At 37.1% G+C, this 24,602-nt stretch overlaps 1 protein-coding gene across 1 annotated transcript in view; it reads left to right on the top strand.

Annotated features, from left to right (window-relative positions):
• TAF4B (TATA-box binding protein associated factor 4b) overlaps positions 1-24,602 on the top strand; it is a 166,194-nt gene that overhangs the window by 109,079 nt on the left and 32,513 nt on the right. The window contains exon 14 of the mRNA XM_015121709.3: positions 15,197-15,301. Coding sequence (XP_014977195.1) covers positions 15,197-15,301 — 105 coding nt within the window. The remainder of the gene's footprint in view (positions 1-15,196; positions 15,302-24,602) is intronic.

Genomic DNA, 24,602 nt, shown 5'->3' with positions numbered 1-24,602 from the left:
GTAAACAGATTGGGGAAGAAGATAAGAATTCAAAATACTATTTGAACTGGTGGTGAGGTTGCCACCCTCCATCCCTTACCCCCATTCTTCCTACTGCTTGATTCTAGACCTGGATACAGTCACAGAAGTGAGTGGGAAAGTGGGCTGAATCCCCAGCTGTCTGGCCAGGAGGGGCTCCAGGGAACCCGAAATTACTGGGAAGATGACAGAGAGGGAAGAGCTCAGGAAAGCAACCCCATGGATTGTGTTAAACTCCTAGACGTACTCCTGAACTACACATTTGCCATATGTGGATCTTATTCTAATGAGCATACCAAAGCCTGTAAGAACTGGACCAACAAACCACCACCAGATCCCAGATTGACCACTGGGGGATGCACAGGGCAGATCCAGATAACATTGCGAAAGCTTTGAAAACTGAGCTGACGTTGTAGCCACAGACCACAGAAGTCACATTGGAACCTGTGGCTTGAACCTGTGTTGATTGCATGCTAAAACAAAGGTATTAACATTCTCCAAAGGATATCTAGAATACCCAGAGCTTCATAACATAATACAGTTGACATAGGTTTGAAGTGTACAAGTCCACTTATGTGGATTTTTTTCAACCACTTGTGGATGGAAAATACACTATTTGCAGGATGCGAAACCCATGTATGTGGAGGGGCTGACTTTTCATATACACAAGTTCTGCAGGGCCAACTGAGAACTGAATATACATGGATTTTGGTGTACTTCGGCATCCTGGAATCAGTCCTCCATGTATACCAAGGGACGACTGTATTCAAAATATTCAGGATACAATACAAAATCACTTGACATGAAGAACCAAGAATATCTCAACTCCCATAGGAAGGGACAATCAACAGGTACCAGCCCCAAGATAACATAGATGTTGGAATTATCTGACAGACACTTAAACTACTATAAAAATGTTCCAAGAAGCAAATTATAAACACTCTTGAAATGATTGGAGAAATAGAAACTCCTAGCAAAGGGCTAGAAAATATAAAGAATAAAGTTATAAAATGGAAATTTAGGAACTGAAAATGACAATAACCAAAATAAAACACATTCAGCTGAATGAGCTGAATAGCAGGATAGAAATGACAAGAGTCAATTAACCCAGTCAATAAACCCAGGTTCAACTCACATCATAATCAATCTCTGAAAACTATATAGATGTAGAAAATAAAAATTTTGAAAATAACCAAAGAAAAGGACACATGTCAATAAAAGAACAATAATTGCAATAACTAGATTTCTCATTAGAAAGCAAATAGAAAAACTTTTTTTTTTTTAAAGAAAAAGGGAGGAAAAAATGAGATCAGAAGAAAGTAGAGGAAAAGGAACTGTAAACTTAAAATCTTATATATCATGAAAATATCCTGCAGGAATGAAGGTGAAATAAAGAAATTTTCTGGTGAAGGAAAAGGAAGAAAATTCACTGCCAACAGAGTTGCTATAAGACAATTAAGGATATTATTCACAATGAAGTCAGATGATACCAAAGGGAAACTGAACTTCAGGAATGAAGAAAGCACAACAGAAATGGAAAGCATAATAGACTATACTGCTTTTGAATTAAAGTATGTTTAAGTAAAAGCAGATTTGAGGACTGACATTGGCGAGATGACTGACTAGAGATGCCTGGTGCTTGTCTCTTCTACAAAAAAGGACTGAGGCAATGAATAAACAGATAGGATTTGACTAGAATGTCAGAGAGAGCGCTGGAGTGCAGTGGGTGAATGGAGACACACCTGTAAATGATTGGAAATCCAGGAGGGCAGCATGAGGGTACCTAGCATCTGCAGTCCTGTCTTCCCCACCTGGGTTGGATCTAGAGTCAAGAGAGACTTCCCATTGCAGGGAAAAGGCAATCAGAATAACCTAGCCAGTCCCTGTTGCCACCACAAACACATACAGTCCTTACTACAGGAGAACCCCACAGTCCTCAAAAGCCGTGAACCCAGTTTGGAGAGCTACCGTGAATTCACACAGCCGCATTGCCCTGAATTAGGAACACCAAGGTCAGCACTCCCAAGCTTCCATCCAGCCACTGTGAGCCAATGTGCTGCAGCACAGCACCATCTTGAGAACAGGGCCACTTATGGAGTGTTCCCTCCACAAGGAGTCAGTAGGCACTGCACCTCTCCAGCACTGGGGCTCCATCTTCATTGCACCAAGCCCACACTCATGACTCTGAGTGCCAAAACCCCAGCAGTGTGGAGCCTGGGCCCAGGATTGGCTGTCACTGGTCCTGCACAGAAGAGAAGCCAACTCATGCTGCCCTCACTTCCAGCTAGAGGAATAGTCTGGCAGTCCCACCCAAGGCGAACCTGTTCTTGAGCTGGCCAAACTGCTGCATGCCCGCCCCTTAGTGGGAGAGGCCTTCAAAGCCTCTGAGCAGCTGACAGGCGTGTATGTTAGTGGTGTAGCTACCTTCCTGTGCTCAGAGCTTGAGAAACAGCCCTGCAGTGTCCTACCGTCCACAGATAAGCATCTGGTCTGCCCAACAGCCCTGCGCCCACAATCAGGGTCTGCAAAGCTGCTCCACTGGCAGCCACACTCAAAGGCCTGCTGAACAACCGTGAGCCCACATCTTGGGCCTGAGAGACTGAGCCATCCTCACCAGACATGCCTTTAGGCCAGTCAGGCAGCTGTGCACCTGTGTTTTCAGCAAGAGTAACAGCCCTGTGGGCTGCTTCTTGCAGGCATGTCCTCGGGCCAGCTGAGCAACCATGTGTATGTCCTCTTGCCCAGAATAAGAGCCCTGTAGCCCAAATCCAAGCACCGAGTTGGTGGACCCACCATTTGTATGTATATGCCTCTGACCTGAGAAACAGCCCAGTGAGCCCACACCCAGCAAAACTGCACCACCTCCACCACAAACTCAGCCCAGGCCACTGAGACATTTGCATATGTCACTAGTATGGATTACAGCCGAAGAAACTACACTACTGTGTCTACCTAGAACTCAACAAACGGACACCCCAACACCCATTCATACGAGTAAGTCTTTCTCTGTGAAACCTACTCTATAAAATTGGAAGAGGCGACTTCTCTACCACATGAATGGAAATCAGTGTAGGGATACATCAAACGTGAAAAACCACAGATAAATATCCATGAAAAGGAACACAATAATTTTCCAACAACAGAGGCTAATCATAGGGAAGTATATAAAATGCTAGAAAAAGAATTCAGAATAATAATCTTAAGTAAACTCTGTGAGATACAGAATACTGATGAATATTCAGTGAAATCAGGAAAACGATTCACAATTTGAATAGAGAAAATTTTATTTTTATTTGTGTCTTTTTTAGAGACAAGGTTTTATTTACCCAGGCTGGAGTGCAGTGTTTTGAGCATAGCTTACTGTAACTTTGAAGTTCTGGGCTCAAGCCATCCTCCCACCTCAGCTTCCTGAGTATCTGAGACTAGAAGCATGTGCCACCATGCTCCAGCTAAGTGAATGAGAAATTTAATAACAAGATAGATATCATAATAGAGAACCAAACAGAAATCCTACAGCTGTAGAATTCAATGAATGAAATAAAAAATACAGTTGAGACCTTCAACAATACACTACACCAAGCAGAAAAAAGAATTTTTGAACTTGAAGAGATTGAATCTACACAGGCAGACCAAAAAAAAAAAAAAAAAAAAAAAAACCAAAAAGAAAAGAAAAGAAAAAGCTACAGGATTTATGGGACACCATGAAGCAAACAAATATTCACATTATGGGCATTCCGGAAGGAGAAAAGAAGTGAAAAGATGTAGAAAACATATTTAATGAAATAATAGCTGAAAATTTCTCAAGTATTTGGAGAGAGACATCCAGGTTCAGGAAGCTGGAAGAACCCCAGGTGGATTCATCCCAAACAAGTCCTCTCCTAGGTGCATTATAGTCAAATTGTCAAGTCAAAGTCAATTCTAAAAGCAGTAAAGGAAAAATGTCTATTCACAAATAAAGGTACTCTTATCAGATTAACAGTAGATTTCTCAGCAGAAACTATACAGGCTAGGAGAGAATGGGATACTATATTCAAAGTACTGAAAGGGAAAATTTTAAAAAACTGCCAACCAAGAATATATATATGTGTGTGTGTGTGTGTATATATATATATATATTTTATATATAACTTTATATATATACTTTTTGGTTTTTTTTTGAGATGGAGGCTCGTTCTGTCGCCCAGGCTGAAGTGCAGTGGCATAATCTCAGCTCACTGCAACCTCTGCCTCCCAGGTTCATGCCGTTCTCCTGCCTCAGCCTCCCAAGTAGCTGGGACTAGAGGCGCCCACTACCATGCCCGGCTAATTTTTTGTATTTTCAGTAGAGATGGGGTTTCACCGTGTTAGCCAGGATGGTCTCTATCTCCTGACCTTGTGATCTGCCCGCCTCTGCCTCCCAAAGTGCTGGGATTACAGGCATGAGCCATCACGCCTGGCCCAGCCAAGAATATTATACCCAGCAAAACTATCCTTCAGAAATGAAGGAGAAATAAAATGTCTCACAGATAATCAAAAAATAAGGGAATTCATCACCATTAGACCAGCCTGACAAGAGATACTCAGGAGTTTTACATTTGAAAGTGAAGAAATGACAACCACCATCATGAAAGCATGTGAAGCTATAAAACTCACTGGTAGAACCAATACAGAAAAGAGAAAGAGAGAGGAATCAAACCTTATCACTACAGAAAAAGATCCACCTACACAAATAAACACTAAAAGATGAAGAAAGGAACAATGGATATACAAAACAACCAGAAAACAATCAATAAAATGACAGCAATAAGTCTGCACCTATCAGTAATAATCCTGTGTGTAAACAGATTAAGTTCCCCATTTAAAAGATACAGACTAGTCAAATGGTTAAATAAACAAGACTCAACTGTAAGGTGCCGACGATAAATTCACTTCAGCTGTAAAGTCATACATAGACTGAAAGTGAAGAACAGAAAAAGACATTTCCACAAACAGAAACGAAAAGCTAGCAGGAGTAGCTATACTTACATGAGACAAAACAGACTTAAAGTCAAAATGGTAAAGAGACAAAGACATTATACAATAAGGGATTAATTTGGCAAGAACATATAACAATTGTGAATACATATGTGTACCCCACACTGGACCACTGAGATATATAAAGTAAATATTATTAGATCTAAAGGGAAAGATGGACCCCAATACAATAATAGTTGGAGACTTCAACATTCCATTCTTAGCATTGGACAGATCATGTAGACAGAAAATCAACGAAGAAACGTTAGATTTAAACTGTACCATAGACCAACTGGACTTAGCAGGCATTTATGGAACATTTCACCCAACAGCTGCAGAATACATATTCTTTCCAGAAGTACATGGAATATTCTCCAGTATTGACCATATGTTAGGACACAAAACAAGCCTCAAACATTTTAAAATGTCAAAATCATATCCTAAGTATCTTACCTGACCACTATGGAATAAAAGTAGAAATAAGAGGAATATTCAAAACTGTACAATTAAGCAACAGTCTCCTGGACAACCAATGAGTGAAGGGAGAAATTTCCAGGCCTTACTAACCATCAGGTAATTCATACTGGAGAGAAACCTTATGAATGGAATGAATGTAACAAGGTCTCTAGTTATGTCATATATTTGAAAGGCATCTGAGAAGTCATACTGGAGAGAAGCCTTACAGATGTAATAACTGTGGAAAAGTCTTTACTGAGTGTGCAAGCCATACTAAACATCATGTAATCCATCTGGAGATAAACCTTACAAATGTGGCTGTGGGAAATTTTGTCTACTGTAGTCATACCTCACTAGATATTAGTCCATCCATACTGGAGAGACACCTTACAAATGTAATAAGTGTGTCAGTGCCTTTAGTGAGCATTCAAGCATTACTAAATATCAGGTAATCCATAGGGGAGAAAAACCATACAAATATAATGAAAGTGATAAGTCCTTGTCTTGGCAACCAAACTTCAGCAGACATCAGATAATCCATACTGAAGAGAAACCTTACAACTGCAATGAATGTGGCAAGATCTTCAGTCGAAATTTACACCATGCACAGCATCAGAGAACTTACACTTGAGAGAAAGCTTCCAAATGTAATGAGTGTGGCAAATCCTTTATAATTTGTTTAAGCATTAATCTACCTCAGAGCGGCCATACTAAAGAGAAACCCCGTAACTGTAATATATGTGGCAGTGGCTTCTTCCAGGCCTCAAAACTCTAGGCACCTATATATATGTCTTTGAGTTAACCAGGTAAACAATGTGCATGCTAAGACCTTGACCCAAGGATCAAAACTGTTCAATAACAAAGGATTTTTACAGGTTTGTAACATGATTATATTGCATGATGCTGAAGTTTGGGTTACGATTGATCCCAGCTCCCGCGTAGTGAGAATAGTACCCAGTAGTTAGTTTTTCAACACTTTTTCCTCTGTTCCTTCTTTCCCATTCCAAAAGTCCCCAGTGTCTATTGTTGCCATCTCAAAGGATTCTTATTGACTACCAATGCAATAAATGCATACAGCTCTTTGTTTAAAAAAAAAAAAAAAATCAGTAGTGTTCCTTACACAATGAACTAGCTGAAAAAACAAAATCAAGAAGGCAATCCCTGCCAAACAAACAAACAAAACCACCTTGAAATAATTTAACCCAGGAGATGAAAGAACTCTGCAAGGAAAATGATAAAGCACTAATGAAAGAAACTGAAGAAGATACAAGCAAATGTACAAACATCTCATGCTCATGGATCAGAAGAATTAATACTGTTTTTTTCTTTTTCTTTTTCTTTTTTTTTTTTTTTTTTTTGAGACGAGTCTCGCTTTGTCATCCAGGCTGGAGTGCAGTGGCGTGATCTCGGCTCACTGCAAGCTCCGTCTCCCGGGTTCACGCCATTCTCCTGCCTCAGCCTCCCGAGTAGCTGGGACTACAGGCACCATGCCCGGCTAATTTTTTGTATTTTTAGTAGAGACAGGGTTTCACTGTGTTAGCCAGGATGGTCTTGATCTCCTGACCTTGTGATCCACCTGCCTCGGCCTCCCAAAGTGCTGGGATTACAGGCGTGAGCCACTGTGCCCGGCCAAATTAATATTGTTAAAACGACCATACTACCCAAGGCAATCAACAGATTCAATGCAATGTCTATCAAAATACCAAGGGCATTCTTCACAGAAATAGGAAAAATAAATTTGAAAATTCATATGGAACTGCAAAAGACCTCAAATAGCCAAAGCCATCATGAGCAAAAAGAACAAAGCTGGAGGCATGACACTACCAGACTTCAAAATATACTGCAAAACTGTAGCCACCAAAATAGCATGCGACTGGCTTAAAAACAAAAACATAAACATAGACCAATGGAACAGAATAGGGAATCCAAAAGTTAATCAAGGTGTCTACAGCCAACATATTTTTGACAAAGGTGCCAGGAACATACACTGGGGAAAGCATGTTCTCCTCGAAAATATGGTGCTGGGAAAATGGATATCCATATGCAGAAGAGTAAATGTAGACCTCCGCCTCTTACCCTATTAAAAAATCAAGTCAAAATGGTTCAAAGATCTAAGTGTAAAACCTGAAACTATAAAGCTACTAGAAGAAAACAGAGGAAATGCTTCAGGACATATTTTATGTCAGGAAAATATTTTATGACTAAGACCTCAAAAGTGCATGTAACAAAAGCAAAAATGGATTATGTTAAATGAAAAACTTTTGCATAGCAAAGGAAACAATCCACAGAGTAAAAAAAAATAGACTACAGAATGGGGAGAAATATTTACAAACTATTTATCTGATAGTGGATTAATATCCAGAATATACAAAGAACTCAAGCATCTCAACAGCAAAAAAAATCAGTCTGATTAACAGATTGGCAAATGAGCCAGGTGCAATGGATTATGCCTGTACTCTCAACACTTCCGAAGGAAGAGGTAGGAGGATCACTTGGAGCCAGGAGTTTGAGATCAGCCTGGGCAACCTAGTGAGACCCCATCTCTACAGAAAATTTAAAACTGAAGGTTAGCCATGTATGGTGGCATAGGCCTGTTGTCCTAGCTACTTGGAAGGCGTAAGTAGTGTGATCACTTGAGCCTAGGAGGTTGAGGCTGCTGTGAGCCATGATCATGGTACTACATTCTATCCTGGGTAATAGAGTGAGACCCTGTCTCTAGAAAAAAAAAAATTAAAAACAAACAAATGAGCAAATGATCAGAATAGACATTTCTCAGAAGAAGACATGCAAACAGCCAACAGGTATAGGAAGAAATGTTCTATGCCACTAATCATCAGAGAAATGAAAATTAAAACCACAACTAGATATCATTCAACCCCAGTGAAGATGGCTGTTACCAAAAAGACAAAAAATGAGAAATGCTATCGAGGATCCAGGGAAAAGGGAATTCGGTGAGAATGTAAACTAGTATAGCCACTGTGGAGAATGGCATGGAGGTTCCTCTTAAAACTACAAATAGAACTACCGTATGATCCAGCAATCCCAGTACTGAGAAAGGAAAAGCAATCAGTATGTCACAGAGACATCTGTACTCCCATGTTCATTTCAGCACTATACGTATTAATAATTGCCAATATACAGAATCAACCCAGGTGCTCAACACCAGATGAATGGATAAAGAAAATGTGCCATATATACACAGTAGAATACTATTCAGCTATAAAAAAGAATGATATCTTGTCATTTATGACAACATGGATGGAACCTGGAGGACATATGTTAAGTATTCCAGGAAAAATTAAACACTGTATGTTTTCGCTGATATGTGAAAATTAAAAGTTGGTCTCATAGAAGTAAAAAGGAGAACAGAGAATAGTAGAGGATGGAAAAGGGGATAAGGAAAGATTTGTTAAAGGCTACAAAATTACAGCTAGATAGGAGAAATAAGTTCTACAGCACTGTAGGATGACTATAGTTAATAATACATAGTTTCAAGTAGCTACAAGGAGGCTAATAAATGTTCTTAACATAAAAATATAAATATTTGAGGTGACGGATATACTAATTACCCTCATCTGATCACTGTATATTTATTGCAATATCACTAAGTACCCATAAATATGTACAATTATGTGTCAGACTTAGTAAAAATTAAATTAATATTCAGTAATCAGCTATAGTTTTAAACACCAGCAACAAACAAAATAAATAAGATATTAAAGGATCATAAATCTAACATATGCAAATAAAGGTTTAATGAAATATATATGATTGATGTAAAAAATGATGATTGGTGAAATTCATTAAAGATAAATTGAGATTCACCATATGTATGGATTAGAAAAATTAACACCAGAGATTTTCAATGTATGTACATGTAATATATAAGACAACTACAGCAAAATATGGAGGATAAAGAGCCATATATATGGCCAAGGCTTTTATATTCCACTTGAAGTGGTAAAATATTGATGCTGAGCAGACTGAAAATTTAAATATGTATATTGTAATCCCTAGAGCCACCACTAAAATTGATATAAAACACTTAGAGTTAATATAAAATACAGTAGATAAATTAAAATGTTAAAAAGTTTGAAATAATTCCAAATAGAAAAAGGGAAACAGAGAAATGAAAAACAGAGGGCACATACAGAAAACAAAATGATAGACCTAAATCTAATAATTAATTGTTACATGACGTGTAAATGATTCAAATGTACCAATTAAAAGATAGAGACTCTCAGGGTGGATTAAAAATCTGTAATGGAACTTGAAGCAACTCAAATCACAGGTAATGATATAGGTAAGCTAAAGTAACAAGATGGGAGAAAATGCTTATATTAGAAAAGAAGAAAGACCTCAAATCAATAATTTAAACTTCCTTGAGAAACTGGAATAGGAAGAGCAATATAGACCCAAACCAAGCAGAAGGAAGCACATATCTTTGAGTACTCATCAATGACTTTAGAAAAAAGTTCCCAAAAACTGCTTCTTCGATCAACAATATCAACAACTTTTCGTAAGACTGAGAAAGGAAAAAACAAAGAAGAGAAATCTCTAATATTGCTCTGTTGCCCAGGCTGTAATGCAGTGGTGAGATGTCAGCTCACTGCAACTCCCATCCTCCAGAGTTGAGATCCCATAAGCCCAGGAGGTAAAGGTTGCAGTAAGATGAGATCGCATCACTGCACTCCAGCCTAGACAACAGAGTGAGACCCTGTCCCCCCGCCGCACCCCTCTCCCCAAAAGCAAATATAGCACATAACTTTGCAGAAGTTTGGCAACTTAGATAGATTAAATGACCAATACCTCGAAAAGCACAAACTATCAAAACTTAGCCAAGATGATATGGTTCTGTAATCTTTTTTATTTTTTTTAGTTCTGTAATTATTAAACAAATTGAATTTGTAATTAAAACCTTCTAAGAGAGATACCGGCACAGATTTTTAGTAAATTCTACCAAACATTTACAGAAGGATTAATACCACTTCTACACAGCCTCTTCCAGAAAATGGAAGAGACAGAAACACTTCCAGTTCATTTTATGAGGTCATTGTTGCCCTAACAGTTAAACCCACAAAGATGTTACAAAACAAGAAAACTGCAGGCTAATATCACTTATGAACATAGATATAAACATCCCAAACAAAATGTTAGCAAATCACATCTAAGATTTGATATAAAAAGATTTGATATAAATCTTTTGATTTGTTTAGATTTGATATAAAAAGAATGTATTGATATTTGACATATAAAAGAATAATATACCATGACTATGTATATTATATTCCAGAAATGAAAAGCTGCTTTAATATTTGAAAATCAGTCAATATAATCTAACATATTAATAGTCTAAGAAACACCATGTGATCCTATCAATTAATTTAGAAATATGTTTGATAAAATTTAAAATCCATTAATGACTGAAAACTCTCGGGAATCTAAGAATAGAAGAGACTTCCTTGGCTGGACATGATGGCTCATGCCTGTAATCCCGGCACTTTGGGAGGCCAAGGCCGGTGGATAGCTTGAGACTGGGAGTTCAAGACCAGCCTGGGCAACATAGCGAGATTCCTGTCTCTATTAAAGTAAGAAATTTTAAAAAGGAAGAGGTTTCCTCAGGCTGATAAAGGATAGCTTTAAAAACCCTGCTAATATCGTTCTTAATGGTGACTGAATGCTTTCTTCCAGTGATTAGGAAAAAGGCAAAGATACTTGCTTTTACCACTACTATTCAGCATTATAGTTTAAGTCCTTATCAGTACAACGAGGCAGGAAAGACAAATAGATTGGAGACATGGAAATAAAGTAGCTTGTCCTTTAATTCTTTTAAGTGTGTTTTCCATAGAGCAAAAGTTTTAAATTTTGATGCAGTCCAATTTGCCAGTTTTTTCTCTTATAGATATACATTGGGTGTCATGTTCAAGGACTCTTTGCTGGACCCCAAGTCATGTTCTCCTATGGTTTTTTCCTGTACACTTTTATAGTTTTACATTTGTATTTTAAGTTATTTTTTTGTATAAGGTGTGAGGTTTGGATCCAGACTGATTTTTAAAAATTTTTTTTGCACGTGAATATTCAATTGTTCCAACAACATTTGATGTTTGTTTGAGATGGAGTCGGACTCTGTTGCCCAAGTTGGAGTGCACTGGCACGATCTCGTCTGACTACAGCCTCCACTTCTTGGGTTCAAGCAATTCTCCTGCCTCAGCCTCCCAAGTAGCTGGGATTACAGGCGTGCCCACCATGCCCAGCTACTTTTTGTATTTTTAGTAGAGACGGGGTTTTAACCATGTTGGCCAGGCTGGTGTCGAACTCCTGACCTCAAGTGATCCGCTCACCTTGAACTCTCAAAATATTGGGATTACAGGCATGAGCCGCAGCGCCCAGCCCCACAACTTCTGTGTAAAAGACTATGCCAGACACTAAAGTGGTAAGAATAGACTTTAATCAGCTGCTGCCTTTCCATAGAGGCTGGAAGACGGGGCCTTATCGTCAGATGTTGGATGGAACAAATAGTAAATTCTTCTGGCAATCTTGAGTTTTTTCAGTTAGGCTCTGTAAGGAAGTTAAGGCCATCCTACAATGGTGGCCTTGAGCTGTTAGAAACTGTGTTAATGTTTTTTAGGCCAAGGTTCAGGCCTAGTTTAAAAGAGGATTCAGAAGTTTAGTCAAGGAGAGAATTTTTGTCATTTCTCAACTGCATTCCTTTCCCACCTGGCTAAAAATCAATTGGCCATATTTATATACATCTTATTTGTGGATTCTCTGTTTTGTTCTGTTAACCTATTTGTCTGTCCCTTTGCCAGTATTACATTATTTTGATTACTGTAGCCTTACAAGAAGTCTTAAAATTGCATGGGGTTATTCTTCCAATTTTGTCCTTCTTAAAAAAATGATTTTAGCTATTCTAGTTCGTTTTTCTTTCCATATAAACTTTAGAATCAACTTATCCATATCTACAACAAAATTTTATTAGAATTGTGTTAAGTCTGTGGATAAATTTGGAGAGAATTGAAATCTTTGTTGAGTCTTACAAGCCTGGACACCGCATGTCTCTCTATTTATTTATTTATTTATTTATTTATTTATTTATTATTTCTTTCATAGGCATTTCATGATTTATAGCGTAGAAATACCTGTGTGTGTTAGATTTATATCTCAGTATTTCATTTGGGAGAGAGCAATTATAAATGACATTTAAAAATTTAAGTTTCCAATTGTACCTTAATGGTGTTTAAAACTTACTTATTGCACGTGTCAACCTTGCATCTTGTAATATTGCTAAACTCACTTATCAGTCTTAGGAGGATTTTTTTATATATAGATAACTTAGGGTTTTCTGGATACATAATCATATCATTTGCAATCCTGTTTCCACAGGCAAGCCTCTAACTCAATGGCTATTTTTATTGAACTGAGGTTACTATTGTAGTCTTTATTCTCGATAAATGCCAGTTTTGCATTAATGCTCAGAACTTCCTCCTTTTCTGGTTAAAAGTACCTGGTTTTACTCTTTTGTGCTTGCCAAGATACATTGGTTTTGAGAAAGCTTGTTATAAATACAGGGCCAATGAAAACTATGGTCGGTTTCCATTTTTGTTAGATTTTTGCAAAATTTTCTGAAATTTTGTGTGAGAGACTTCAGAAAACCAAAATATAATTTGCAGAATGGGAGAAAATGTTACACTACACATAGGGGAATTTGAAGACAGTGGTCAATTTAAAAATCTTTTATTTGGTGTGGCTATCTTTTAGATGCCATTTCTCTACAGGGAAGGACTTTAAAATATAGCTTGTTTGATTTGTACTGCAGGGTAGATTAACTAAAATCATTATTTTGTCACCTAGAAGTTCTGAATTGTGGCAGCATTAGACTCTAAAACTGTATTTTTTAGTAAAAAGGCCAGCAGCAACAAAAGATATTTTAGAACTTATGAAAACACTTTTCTAACAGTTTATTTATATAAACACAAAGTTTAAAAGGATTTCTGTCCTGTAATTTGTGGAGCAAGTGGAAAATGGTTCTTAGTTCATTTTCTTTGATTAATGGTTGTCTTAGTTCATTCGGGCTGTTATAATGAAATATCTTAGACTGGGTAGCTTATAAACAACAGAATTTTGTTTCTCACAGTTCTAGAGGCTAGGAAGTCCAAGATCAAGGTGCCAGCAGATTTGGTGTCTGGTTAGAGCCTACTTTTACTTGACTATGTTCTCACCTGGTGGAAGGGGCGAGGGGTTTCTCTTAAGTCTCTTTTATAAGGATACTAAGTCTCCACCCTCATAATTTAATCACCTTCCAGAGGCCCCATCTCTTAATAGCAGTCACCCTGGGTGTTAGGATTTCAACATTAGAAGTTTGGAGGGATACAGACGTTCAGAACGTAGCAATTATTTTCTGCTTTACTAAAGATTCAGTTACCTTTTCAGTTATTCATTCTTTCCCCTAATATTAAAACAATTTGAAGTAATCTTAAAGTGGAATTTATGTACTTGGCATCTCCTTAAGACTGACCATTTCACCACAAACTACTTTTTGTTTTCAACCTGCTCTATTTTTAAACACGTGCTAAAAAATTTTGGTTAGTACTCTTTTGAAAGAATATTCTCAATATATGTATAGGGTTTCTCAACAGGTTACTTTCAGTTGACTGTCTTGATCTTGTTTGAATATGTGACTGTCAGCCGGCCCCAGATTCTTTCCTCTTTTCCCTCCATAGTATTAATAATAACATTTTGATGGGAACTGAACATTATTCCTCTCTTCTGAAAAAGCTTAGGGATTTATCTAGTGGTGTTCTATTTTGACTTTCTCACCTTGGTGTTATTATTATTATTATTATTTTTTAAATAGAATACCTAATTTGACACTCAGTTGCCTCAATGAAATAATGCAGTTTCTGCCTTTTAATAGGACATCTTTCATGCACACCCCTGTATAGTTTTACCCACATACGAAAACATTATACCCTATAGAGTTGGGCATTCTTGATTAAGTATGACGAAAGGTGTACAACAAAACAGTACCAAATCACTTTAGAATTTTGCCATGAAGATTATAGAGTAAATTGAAGACTTTTGTTTGCAAATGAGAAAGTGTGATGTACTAAAGAGGTTTTTAATGAGAGCATTTTGCTCCACGTGCTGTTTCCACCACTTACTACTTGTGTGGTGCCTTTTATGAAGTTGCACTAACCTCTTAGAGCCTTACTGTCTCCATTAATAAAAATAGGATGATGTATAATTTTTATATTATAGTAATCACCTTTCAATATGATTGTGAGAGTTAAGAAAGTGCTTTGTAAATTATATAGCATAGTAGAACTATGTGCTATAATGTACAAAAACTGTCTTTATTTTAAAGTAAAGTAAATTTAGTCTGAAATAGTTGACTATAGTTTGACCAATCTCTCTCTTACTGTTCAACTTACTCTTCAGGCATTTCTCATCTGTGGTTATACTGGGAGAAATTAAGCTTTAGATGCCTTTCTTCTTTTCTGTACTTCTCCTTTACCTGAGGTCTGCCTCTTCCATATAGAGATTAAGAACTAAAGAGTTTGTTGGAGTAAAAGAATCAGAAAATGTGCCCTTGGCTGTTATGGGAATCTAATGTTTATTTTATATTGTAACTTTATTTGGTGAATGCAGAAATAGGCTTAGTAATCAGTTTCTTTTTCCCTCTGAGCATGAATGTGTATAAACATTGATTTTTTTTTCTTCTGTCTTCTAGTTACAGCAATTGGAACTTGCACAGATACAGCATAGAGATGCTAATCTCACAGCTCTTGCAGCTATTGGACCAAGGAAGAAGAGACCACTAGAATCTGGAATTGAGGTATTGAAATAATGTTCATTATTTTATTTTTAATGTCAAGAAAGCAAGCCAAAAAGAAGCAAAGACTTAAAAATAGTTTACCCTGTTATGCACGTTGTTGCTGCCAGACACTTCTTAAAATTCATCTTTTCCAATTTTATAAAATCTTAATTTTTGCCAGGTTTTAAAGATGTGTATAACCTTGAACTTGTTACTTATTTCATACTTTTTCTTCCCCCATCTCCAGTCATATTGAGTCTTCCAGTATTTAATTTTTTTTATTTCTGTACATTGTTTCTAGTGTTCTTATGCAATCATGTTCCCTCTGTCTAAATCTGGCTAATCTTGTGAGACTGAATCTGCCCCCTTATTTCTTCCATAAACCCTGACTCTTCATTCCCATACCAGCTTCTCTTTTTCTGAGTACATTTGTTTGCATGGCATTAATTGTTTCCTTGTATGAACATTTTCTCTTCTGTTAGATTATAAACTTTTTGAGCAAGGACTATAATATTAGTCTTTTGTATTCCCCATAGAATAGGCCCATGTCTATTCAATAAATAACCTTAATTATTTGGTTAACACCAAGAAAGGATCTTACTTACATCTTCAGAGTAATTATTTAAGATAATATTAGGGACGGGCGTGGTGGCTGACGCCTGTAATCCCAGCACTTTGGGAGGCCAAGGCGGGGCGGATCATGAGGTCAGGAGATCGAGACCATCCTGGCTAACACAGTGAATCCCCGTCTCTACTAAAAACATAAAAAATTAGCCGGGTGTGGTGGCGGGCATCTGTGGTCCGAGCTACTCAGGAGGCTGAGGCAGGAGAATGGTGTGAACCCAGGAGGCAGAGCTTGCAATGAGCTGAGATTGCGCCACTGCACTCCAGCCTGGGCAACAGAGTGAGACTCCATCTCAAAAAAAAAAAAAAAAAAAAAAAGATAATATTAGCCTTTTGGCTTTAGGAGCAATCATTAGGGCTGAGATAGAGGTATACTAAGGGCTCTGAGATAAGGTCAGCAATAAAAGAGCCATAGCTCATCTTATACTTCTCTATAGAATTTAAATCTTCTTTGAGGCAAACTTCCTACCAATGTTGATCCTGAACATTGGTAGTTTCTAAATGAACGCCACTCACCTTAATAGATGAAAGATTTTAAAATTCTAGTTCTTTTTCATTTTAAATGTAACGTGAAATATTCTCCCCCTCTCCTGCCTCACCGGATGTAACCACTGTTAAGTTTTTCGCATATCCTTCCAGGAATTTGTTATGAATATGGGCACATAAATGACATGCATTCACAAATCTACATGTGTGGTTTTGTTTTTAGTTAAATGTGATCAAACTGTACCTATTATTATGCCCTTAATATTTTCCCCCTTTCCACAGTCTACCTCATGTAATTTACTTCCATACTTCTTAAGGGTGTATGACATTACTGTACTTAAACCATAATTTATTCAACCAACCCTCCAGTGGACATTTAGGTTGCTTCCAGGTTTTTGCCTTTATTGCCTCAGATAACATTTTTGTACTTACATTGTTGTGTGCTTGTACAATGTAAGTACAGGCAAAATTCATAGAAATGGAATTCCTGACTTAAAGGGTATGAACATTAGGAAAAACTCTATGGGAAAAAATTCAAATATATACAAAGGTAGAGAAAGCAGTATAATGAACCCTCATATGGTTGTGAAAGTTAAAAAAGGACTTTGTAAATTATATAACATAGTAGAACTGTGTCTTACTGCCTCTATTTTAAAGTAATTTTCTTTATATCTGAAATGGTTGACTGTAGCTTGACCAGTCTCTCTCATACTATTCAACTTATTCTTCAAGTATTTCTTATCTGTGCTTATACTGTTATATATAGCACTACCCTGCTCCAGTGACCATCAATTATTTTTGTATGTATGTATGTATGTATGTATGTATGTATGTATGTAGAGATAGGTCTTGTTCTGTCACCCATGATGGAGTGGCACAATCTTGGCTCACTGCAGCCTTAACTTTCCGGGCTCAAGCAATCATGTCACCTCTCACCCACCCAAGTAGCTGAGCTACAGGCACACACCACCATGCCTGGCTAATTTTTTTTTTCTTTTTTTTTGGTAGAGACGGAGTTTTGCCATGTTGCCCAGCTTGGTCTCGAACTCCTGAGCTCAAGCAATTCACCCGCCCTGGCCTCCCAAAGTGCTAGGATTGCAGGTGTGAGCCACCTCACCTGGATAGGACCATCAATATATGCTTAATCTTGTTTCATTTTATGTGCACCAACTTTCTTAGATTAAAATTTTCATCCCTTGGATTATTTTAAAGTCATTCCCACACTCAGCATTATTTAATGCATAAATATTATTTGTTGCTCATGATTTTTATTAACTATTTAAAAATTACCCTCTAAGTTGAATCAGTTTTTATATTCATTAATGTGCCTATCTCACCACACTCCCATTAACACTGGGAACTATCTTTGCCATCTCATGACTGAAAATGCAAGTTTTTATAGAGTGTTAAGTTATGAGTAAGTTGAGCAACTTTTCATGTATAAATAGGCATTTTCAATTTTTCTTTTTCCCATGGAGTTGTATTTTTCAATCTATTAAGGAAATAGAACAACTCATTTTCCCTAGCCCCATTTTCTTTTTTTTCTATGTATTTATTTATTTACTTACTTTATTTTTATTTTTATTTTTTATTATACTTTATGTTCTAGGGTACATGTGCACAACATGCAGGTTTGTTACATATGTATACATGTGCCATGTTGGTGTGCTGCATCCATTAACTCGTCATTTACATTAGGTATATCTCCTAATGCTATCCCTCCCCCCTTCCCCCACCCCACAACAGGCCCCAGTGTGTGATGTTCCCCTTCCTGTGTCCAAGTGATCTCATTGTTCAGTTCCCACCTATGAGTGAAAATATGCAGTGTTTGGTTTTCTATTCTTGTGATAGTTTGCTGAGAATGATGCTTTCCAGCTGCATCCATGTCCCTACAAAGGACATGAACTCATCCTTTTTTATGGCTGCATAGTATTCCATGGTGTATATGTGCCACATTTTCTTAATCCAGTCTGTCATTGATGGACATTTGGGTTGGTTCCAAGTCTTTGCTATTGTGAATAGTGCCGCAGTACACATACGTGTGCATGTGTCTTTATAGCAGCATGATTTATAATCCTTTGGGTATATACCCAGTAGTGGGATGACTGGGTCACATGGTATTTCTAGTTCTAGATCCTTGAGGAATCGCCACACTGTCTTCCACAATGGTTGAACTAGTTTACAGTCCCACCAACAGCGTAAAAGTGTTCCTAGTTCTCCACATCCTCTCCAGCACCTGTTGTTTCCTGACATTTTAATGATCGCCATTCTAACTGGTGTGAGATGGTATCTCACTGTGGTTTTGATTTGCATTTCTCTGATGGCTAGTGATAATGAGCATTTATTCATGTGTCTGTTGACTGCATAAATTTCTTCTTTTGAGAAGTGTTCATATACTTGGCCCACTTTTCGATGGGGTTGCTTGTTTTTTTCTTGTAAATTTGTTTGAGTTCTTTGTAGATTCTGGATATTAGCCCTTTGTCAGATGAGTAGATTACAAAAATTTTCTCCCATTCTGTAGGTTGCCTGTTCACTCTGATGGTAGTTTCTTTTGCTGTGCAGAAGCTCTTTAGTTTAATTAGATCCCATTTGTCAATTTTGGCTTTTGTTGCCATTGCTTTTGGTGTTTTAGACATGAAGTCCTTGCCCATTCCTATGTCCTCAATGGTATTGCCTAGGTTTTCTTCTAGGGTTTTTATGGTTTTAGGTCTAACATTTAAGTCTCTAATCCATCTTGAATTAATTTTTGTATAAGGAGTAAGGAGGGGATCCAGTTTCAGCTTTCTACTTACGGCTAGCCAGTTTTCCCAGCACCGTTTATTAAATAGAGAACCCTTTCCCCATTTCTTGTTTTTGTCAGGTTTGTCAAAGATCAGATGGCTATAGATGTGTGGTATTATTTCTGAGGGCTCTGTTCTGTTCCATTGGTCTATATCTCTGTTTTGGTACCAGTAACATGCTGTTTTGGTTACTGTAGCCTTGTAGTATAGTTTGAAGTCAGGTAGTGTGATGCCTCCAGCTTTGTTCTTTTGACTTAGATTATTGTCTTGGCAATGCGGGCTCTTTTTTGGTTCCATATGACCTTTAAAGTAGTTTTTTCCAATTCTGTGAAGAAAGTCATTGGTAGCTTAATGGGGACGACATTGAATCTATAAATTACCTTGGGCAGTATGGCCATTTTCACAATATTGATTCTTCCTATCCATGAGCATGGAATGTTCTTCCATTTGTGTCCTCTTTTATTTCATTGAGCAGTGGTTTGTAGTTCTCCTTGAAAGAGGTCCTTCACATCCCCTGTAAGTTGGATTCCTGGTTATGTTATTCTCTTTGAAGCTATTGTGAATGGGAGTTCATTTATGATTTGGCTCTCTGTTTGTCTGTTATTGGTGTATAAGAATGCTTCTGATTTTTGCACATTGATTTTGTATCCTGAGACTTTGCAGAAGTTGCTTATCAGCTTAAGGAGATTTTGGTACCTAGCCCTATTTTCTTTCAGTTTGTCTGGACTTCATTCATCTGAAAGTTTTATTTTTTCTTTAAAGAATGCCACAGTCTTTCATTTTTTATTTTTGTCTTTTGGGTTTATATTCTATTTAGAAGGCCCTTTCTTAATTAGAATTATGTGCTACTACTTTCTTTTATCATTTCACTTTTTTTTTTTTTGAGATGGAGTCTCGCTCTGTTGCCTAGGCTGGAGTGCAGTGGCGCGATCTCGGCTCACTGCAAGCTCTGCCTCCCGGGTTCACGCCATTCTCCTGCCTCAGCCTCCCGAGTAGCTGGGACTACAGGTGCCCACCACCACACCTGGCTAATTTTTGTTTTTTTTTTTGTATTTTTAGTAAGCATAAATCTTTGATTCATAATGAACTCAAGTAAGAGTTGACGTGTGGATTTAGCTTTAGTCCCTCAGTCCTCTCTCATTTTCCCTTAGGCTAGCTAATTGTCCCAACACCATTTATTCAATAATTCTTTCCCTGCTAATTTGAAATGCTACCTTTATCACACACAATTGTATATGAAAAATACAGGTTCTCATATGTATTTGGGTCTGTTTCTGTATACTCTGAACCAGTTATCTAATAGAACTTTGTATGATTTTGAAAATGTTTGTGTCTGCAGTGTCCTGAGTAGCCAGATATGGCTGTTGAGATCTTGAAATGTGGCTAGTGAGAGTAGAGTAAATTTTTAATTTTTTAGTTTAATATAAATTTTAATAGTCATATGCTGCTAGTGGCCACTAGATTGGGCAGCACTGCAGGACTGCCCAATATAGTAGCCCTGTATAGTTCTGTTTATGACTATTTATATATTAGTATCAAACATGTTTTTAACCATCTTATTTTTATGTGTATAATTAAGTAGTGTTACACACATTCACATTGTTGAAAAGACCTCCAAAACCTTCTCATCTTGTAAAACTAAAATTCTGTACCCGGTAAACAATTCCACATTTCTCCACCAGCCTCTGGTAACCACCATTCTACTTTCTGTTTCTATGAGTTTGATTACTTAAGTACTTGAGATTAATTTTAATTTTTTTTTTTTTTTTGTAGAGACAAGGGTCTCTCTATGTTGCCCAGGCTGGCCTTGAACTCCTGGCCTCAAACAGTCCTCCCACTTCTGCCTCCCAAAGTGCTGGAATTATAGGCATGAACCATACTGTTGGCCCCAAATCTTAATGTAATATGTTTAAAAGTATGGAAAAACTGACCAGGCATGATGGTTCACACCTGTAATCCCAGCACATTGGGAGGCTGAGGTGGGCAGATTACTTGAGGTCAGGAGTTTGAGACCAGCCTGCCCAACATGGTGAAACCGTGTCTCTACTAAAAATACAAAAAGTAGCTGGGCATGGTGGCACATGCCTGTAGTCCCAGCTACTTGGGGGGTTGAGGCAGGAGAATCACTTGAACCTGGGAGGCAGAGGTTGCTGTGAGCTGAGATCATATCACTCCATTCCAGCCTGGGAGACAGAGTGAGACTCTATCTCAAAAAAAAAAAAAAAGTATGGAAAAACTAGTTCAGCACAGAACTTATCTTTCTACTAGAAACAACTCTACTGAGTTGTTCTAGTACAGAAAAACTCACTGCCCTTTGTTTTTGGTCCATTTGTATATGATGTGTATAAATATTTTATTTAAATTGGGGTGTGCTGTTTCATCATTAAGTATATTCCTATAAATATGCCTTGTTAGCATACATTTTCTTTTGTGGCAAGAATAGTTATTTGTAACTTTTTTTTCCTCCATATATTTATAATATTATAATTCCTTTGAGAGTGAATTATAGGCATGTCTAAGTTCCTGACTTACTTATCTACCATAGTAACGTTATACAACACATTCTGTTAAATGTCTGCTTTGTGAAGAATCATCAGAGCACATGGGATAAGTACATGTGCTTTGAACTCAGAAAAATCTGGGTTTGCTTCTTGTCTCTGTTAAGCTTTGTAACCTTGGATGAATTCTTTAAACCCCATACCTCTCTTATCCCCACCTGTAAAATGGGCATATTGCCTGTCTTAAGGATTGGTTTATGTGAAGCACTTAATTAGTGCCTGGCCTCAAATAAGTGCTTAATGAATTGTCATATTTGTAATCGTAGTAATAATGCCATTATTTCAGCTTTTAATAGTATTTTATCAGTAGCATTAATGGCCCATAGTGAATTTGAAATGTTAATCATTAATCTCTTCTGAGCATCAATTCTTATTCTCATTTGAATTTGTCACAAATTTTAGAGAATACTTTCTAATTTAAAGTAAACAGATTTTTAGGTGTTTTTATTTATTATGTGTTTTAATCTGAGAAAATCCATTGGTTAGGGAGAAAACTGAATGTGCTATTTGTGTTCAAAACAATGATAAAAACCATTATGTGATTTCTCTACAATAAAATGCAAAATTATTTAATTTTTAGTTTCAAATCAGATGTTTACTAACTTGGATATGGATATATTGAATTGTCTGTCACTTGGTGCTTCTTTAGTTTTGAGAACTCAGGCATGCATATTTTCGCCTGTACTTCCTGGACTTTAAGCTGAGATACTGGTCAGATACTTTTAAGTATAATCAGTCCTTTGTATCTGTGGGTTCTATCCACATCTGTGTATTCAACCAACTGCAGATCAAAATTATTCGGAGGAAAAAACACCACATAATAAAAAATAACACTACAACAATTAAAAACTAGACTAAGTTTAAAAATACAGTCTTACACTATTTATATAGCATTTACGTTGTATTATTTAGTATAAGTAATCCAGAAGTGATTTCAAGTTTACGGTAAGATGTGCGTAGGTTACATGCAAATATTATGCCATTTTATATCAGGGACTTGAGTGTCTTTGGTTTTTGGTATCTATATCTTGGTGCCAGTCCCCCAAGGATACCAAGGGATGACTATAATGTCAACTTGAATTGAAAATATATGTTTCTTTAATCAGCTGGTGACATTTTTAGTACAATTCTTATTTTGAAATTAGCTGAACACTAGTTTCCTTGTTGTTGATTTTTTATTCATGTGTTTTAACTTTAAAGGCATTTTTCTTTTCAAAATGAGAGACAGGCTGTGTGCAGTGGCTCATGCCTGTAATCCCAGCATTTTGAGAGACTGAGGAGGGTGGGTCACAAAACCCTGTCTCTACAAAAAAAAAAGAAAAGAAAAGAAAAAAAAAACACAGTGCCTGGTGGTGTACGCCTGTAGTTCCAGCTATTTGGGGGGTTTAGGAGGGAGGATAGCTTGGCCCAGAAGGTCAGGGCTGCAATGAGCTGTGATCAGGCCACTGCACTCCAGCCTGGGTGACACAGCAAGACCCTGCCTAAGAAAAAAATAAAAGAAAAAAGGAGAGAGAGGAGAGAGCCCTATTGCATGCTCTTTCAACGTTTAGGTAAACTGCTGATTTGCATTAGTTACAATTGTTAAAAACCCTTTATTCACTTGCTTTATTTCTTCACAAATAACACAAAAATGATGTATGAAACCATTTTTACTTTCAATATTCTGTACTCTGGAAACAAAGGCTTTGCTTTTTGTTTGCTTCTTTCTTTATCAATGGGAACCTGAAATCTTAACATGTTTGAGTTAAATTCTTTAGAATCAGCATATAATCCCAGAGGGAAGTGGGAGTAGAATCTAGTTCTTCAGAGGGTAACTCTTTAGTTTTAATGCAGGTTTTTTCCTACTAAAAGGGAGCACTCTCAGTTGGGAAGACTGAATGGAATGATGGTAGTTTTTTTAAAAATGTAACATTTAAAAACATAGCGCTTTAGCATTTGAAGATTACCTTTATTGTTGCTAAGAGATTGGAGAAATTAGTTTTAGACCTTTGTCCTTGAGTATTTTTTGTTATGATAAAGCAAAACTTTTCTCATTAAACATGATCTATTTGTATAATTTATATATTAACCTAGCCTTTGGAAATTTACACTTGATATTCTCTGAAGTCTTGGTAAAATTGAATAGCATCTGCCACTATCTCCTCATGTTATCCTGACAAAAGAGCAGCAAGTATCAATTACAATTTTGAATAAAGATATTTATACCATAAGCTTATTGGCTAGTGGGTCACAGGGGGGTGGAGAAATAGTTAAAATGTACTATTTGGGAGTGCTTTGAAATGTGTCCTTTTCTTTTACTTCTGTGGCTTGAAGTTATATGTATGAGATTAGTTTTTAAATTAATGTAGGCCATACAGATATTGATACAGTAAAATAAAACCTACTTTAAGATTTTTAGAGTATTTGTATGTGTGTGTTGTGTTTGTGTATTACATCGGTGATGTGTTTGGGGTTCTTTGGAATTTTAAAACATTAATCAATTTACTTCCTGTGTTAATTAGAGGTCCTTGGATTAGAAAGGATCTCTTTTCCCCCATTAGCTATACTTTCAAATATTTTGCATGCCTTATTAATGATCCAACAAGAATAACAATGTTTATTTATTTATTTATTTATTTTTGAGACGGAGTCTCGCCCTGTCGCCCAGGCTGGAGTGCAGTGGCGCGATCTCGCTCACTGCAAGCTCCGCCTCCCAGGTTCATGCCATTCTCCTGCCTCAGCCTCCCGAGTAGCTGGGACTACAGGCGCCTGCCACCATGCCTGGCTAATTTTTTTTCAAAGATAAGTTGTACTTTAACCGTACATAATACCATGTCTAAAAAATTGTACAAAATCAATTTTTGGAGCTATGAAAGTATACTAAATGAATCTGAT

The sequence above is a fragment of the Macaca mulatta genome, chromosome 18 (assembly GCF_049350105.2).
Source record: "Macaca mulatta isolate MMU2019108-1 chromosome 18, T2T-MMU8v2.0, whole genome shotgun sequence".
Taxonomy (NCBI): domain Eukaryota; kingdom Metazoa; phylum Chordata; class Mammalia; order Primates; family Cercopithecidae; genus Macaca; species Macaca mulatta.
The sequence above is the reverse complement of the archived record's forward strand: the minus strand, read 5'-3'. Positions and strand labels throughout refer to the sequence as shown.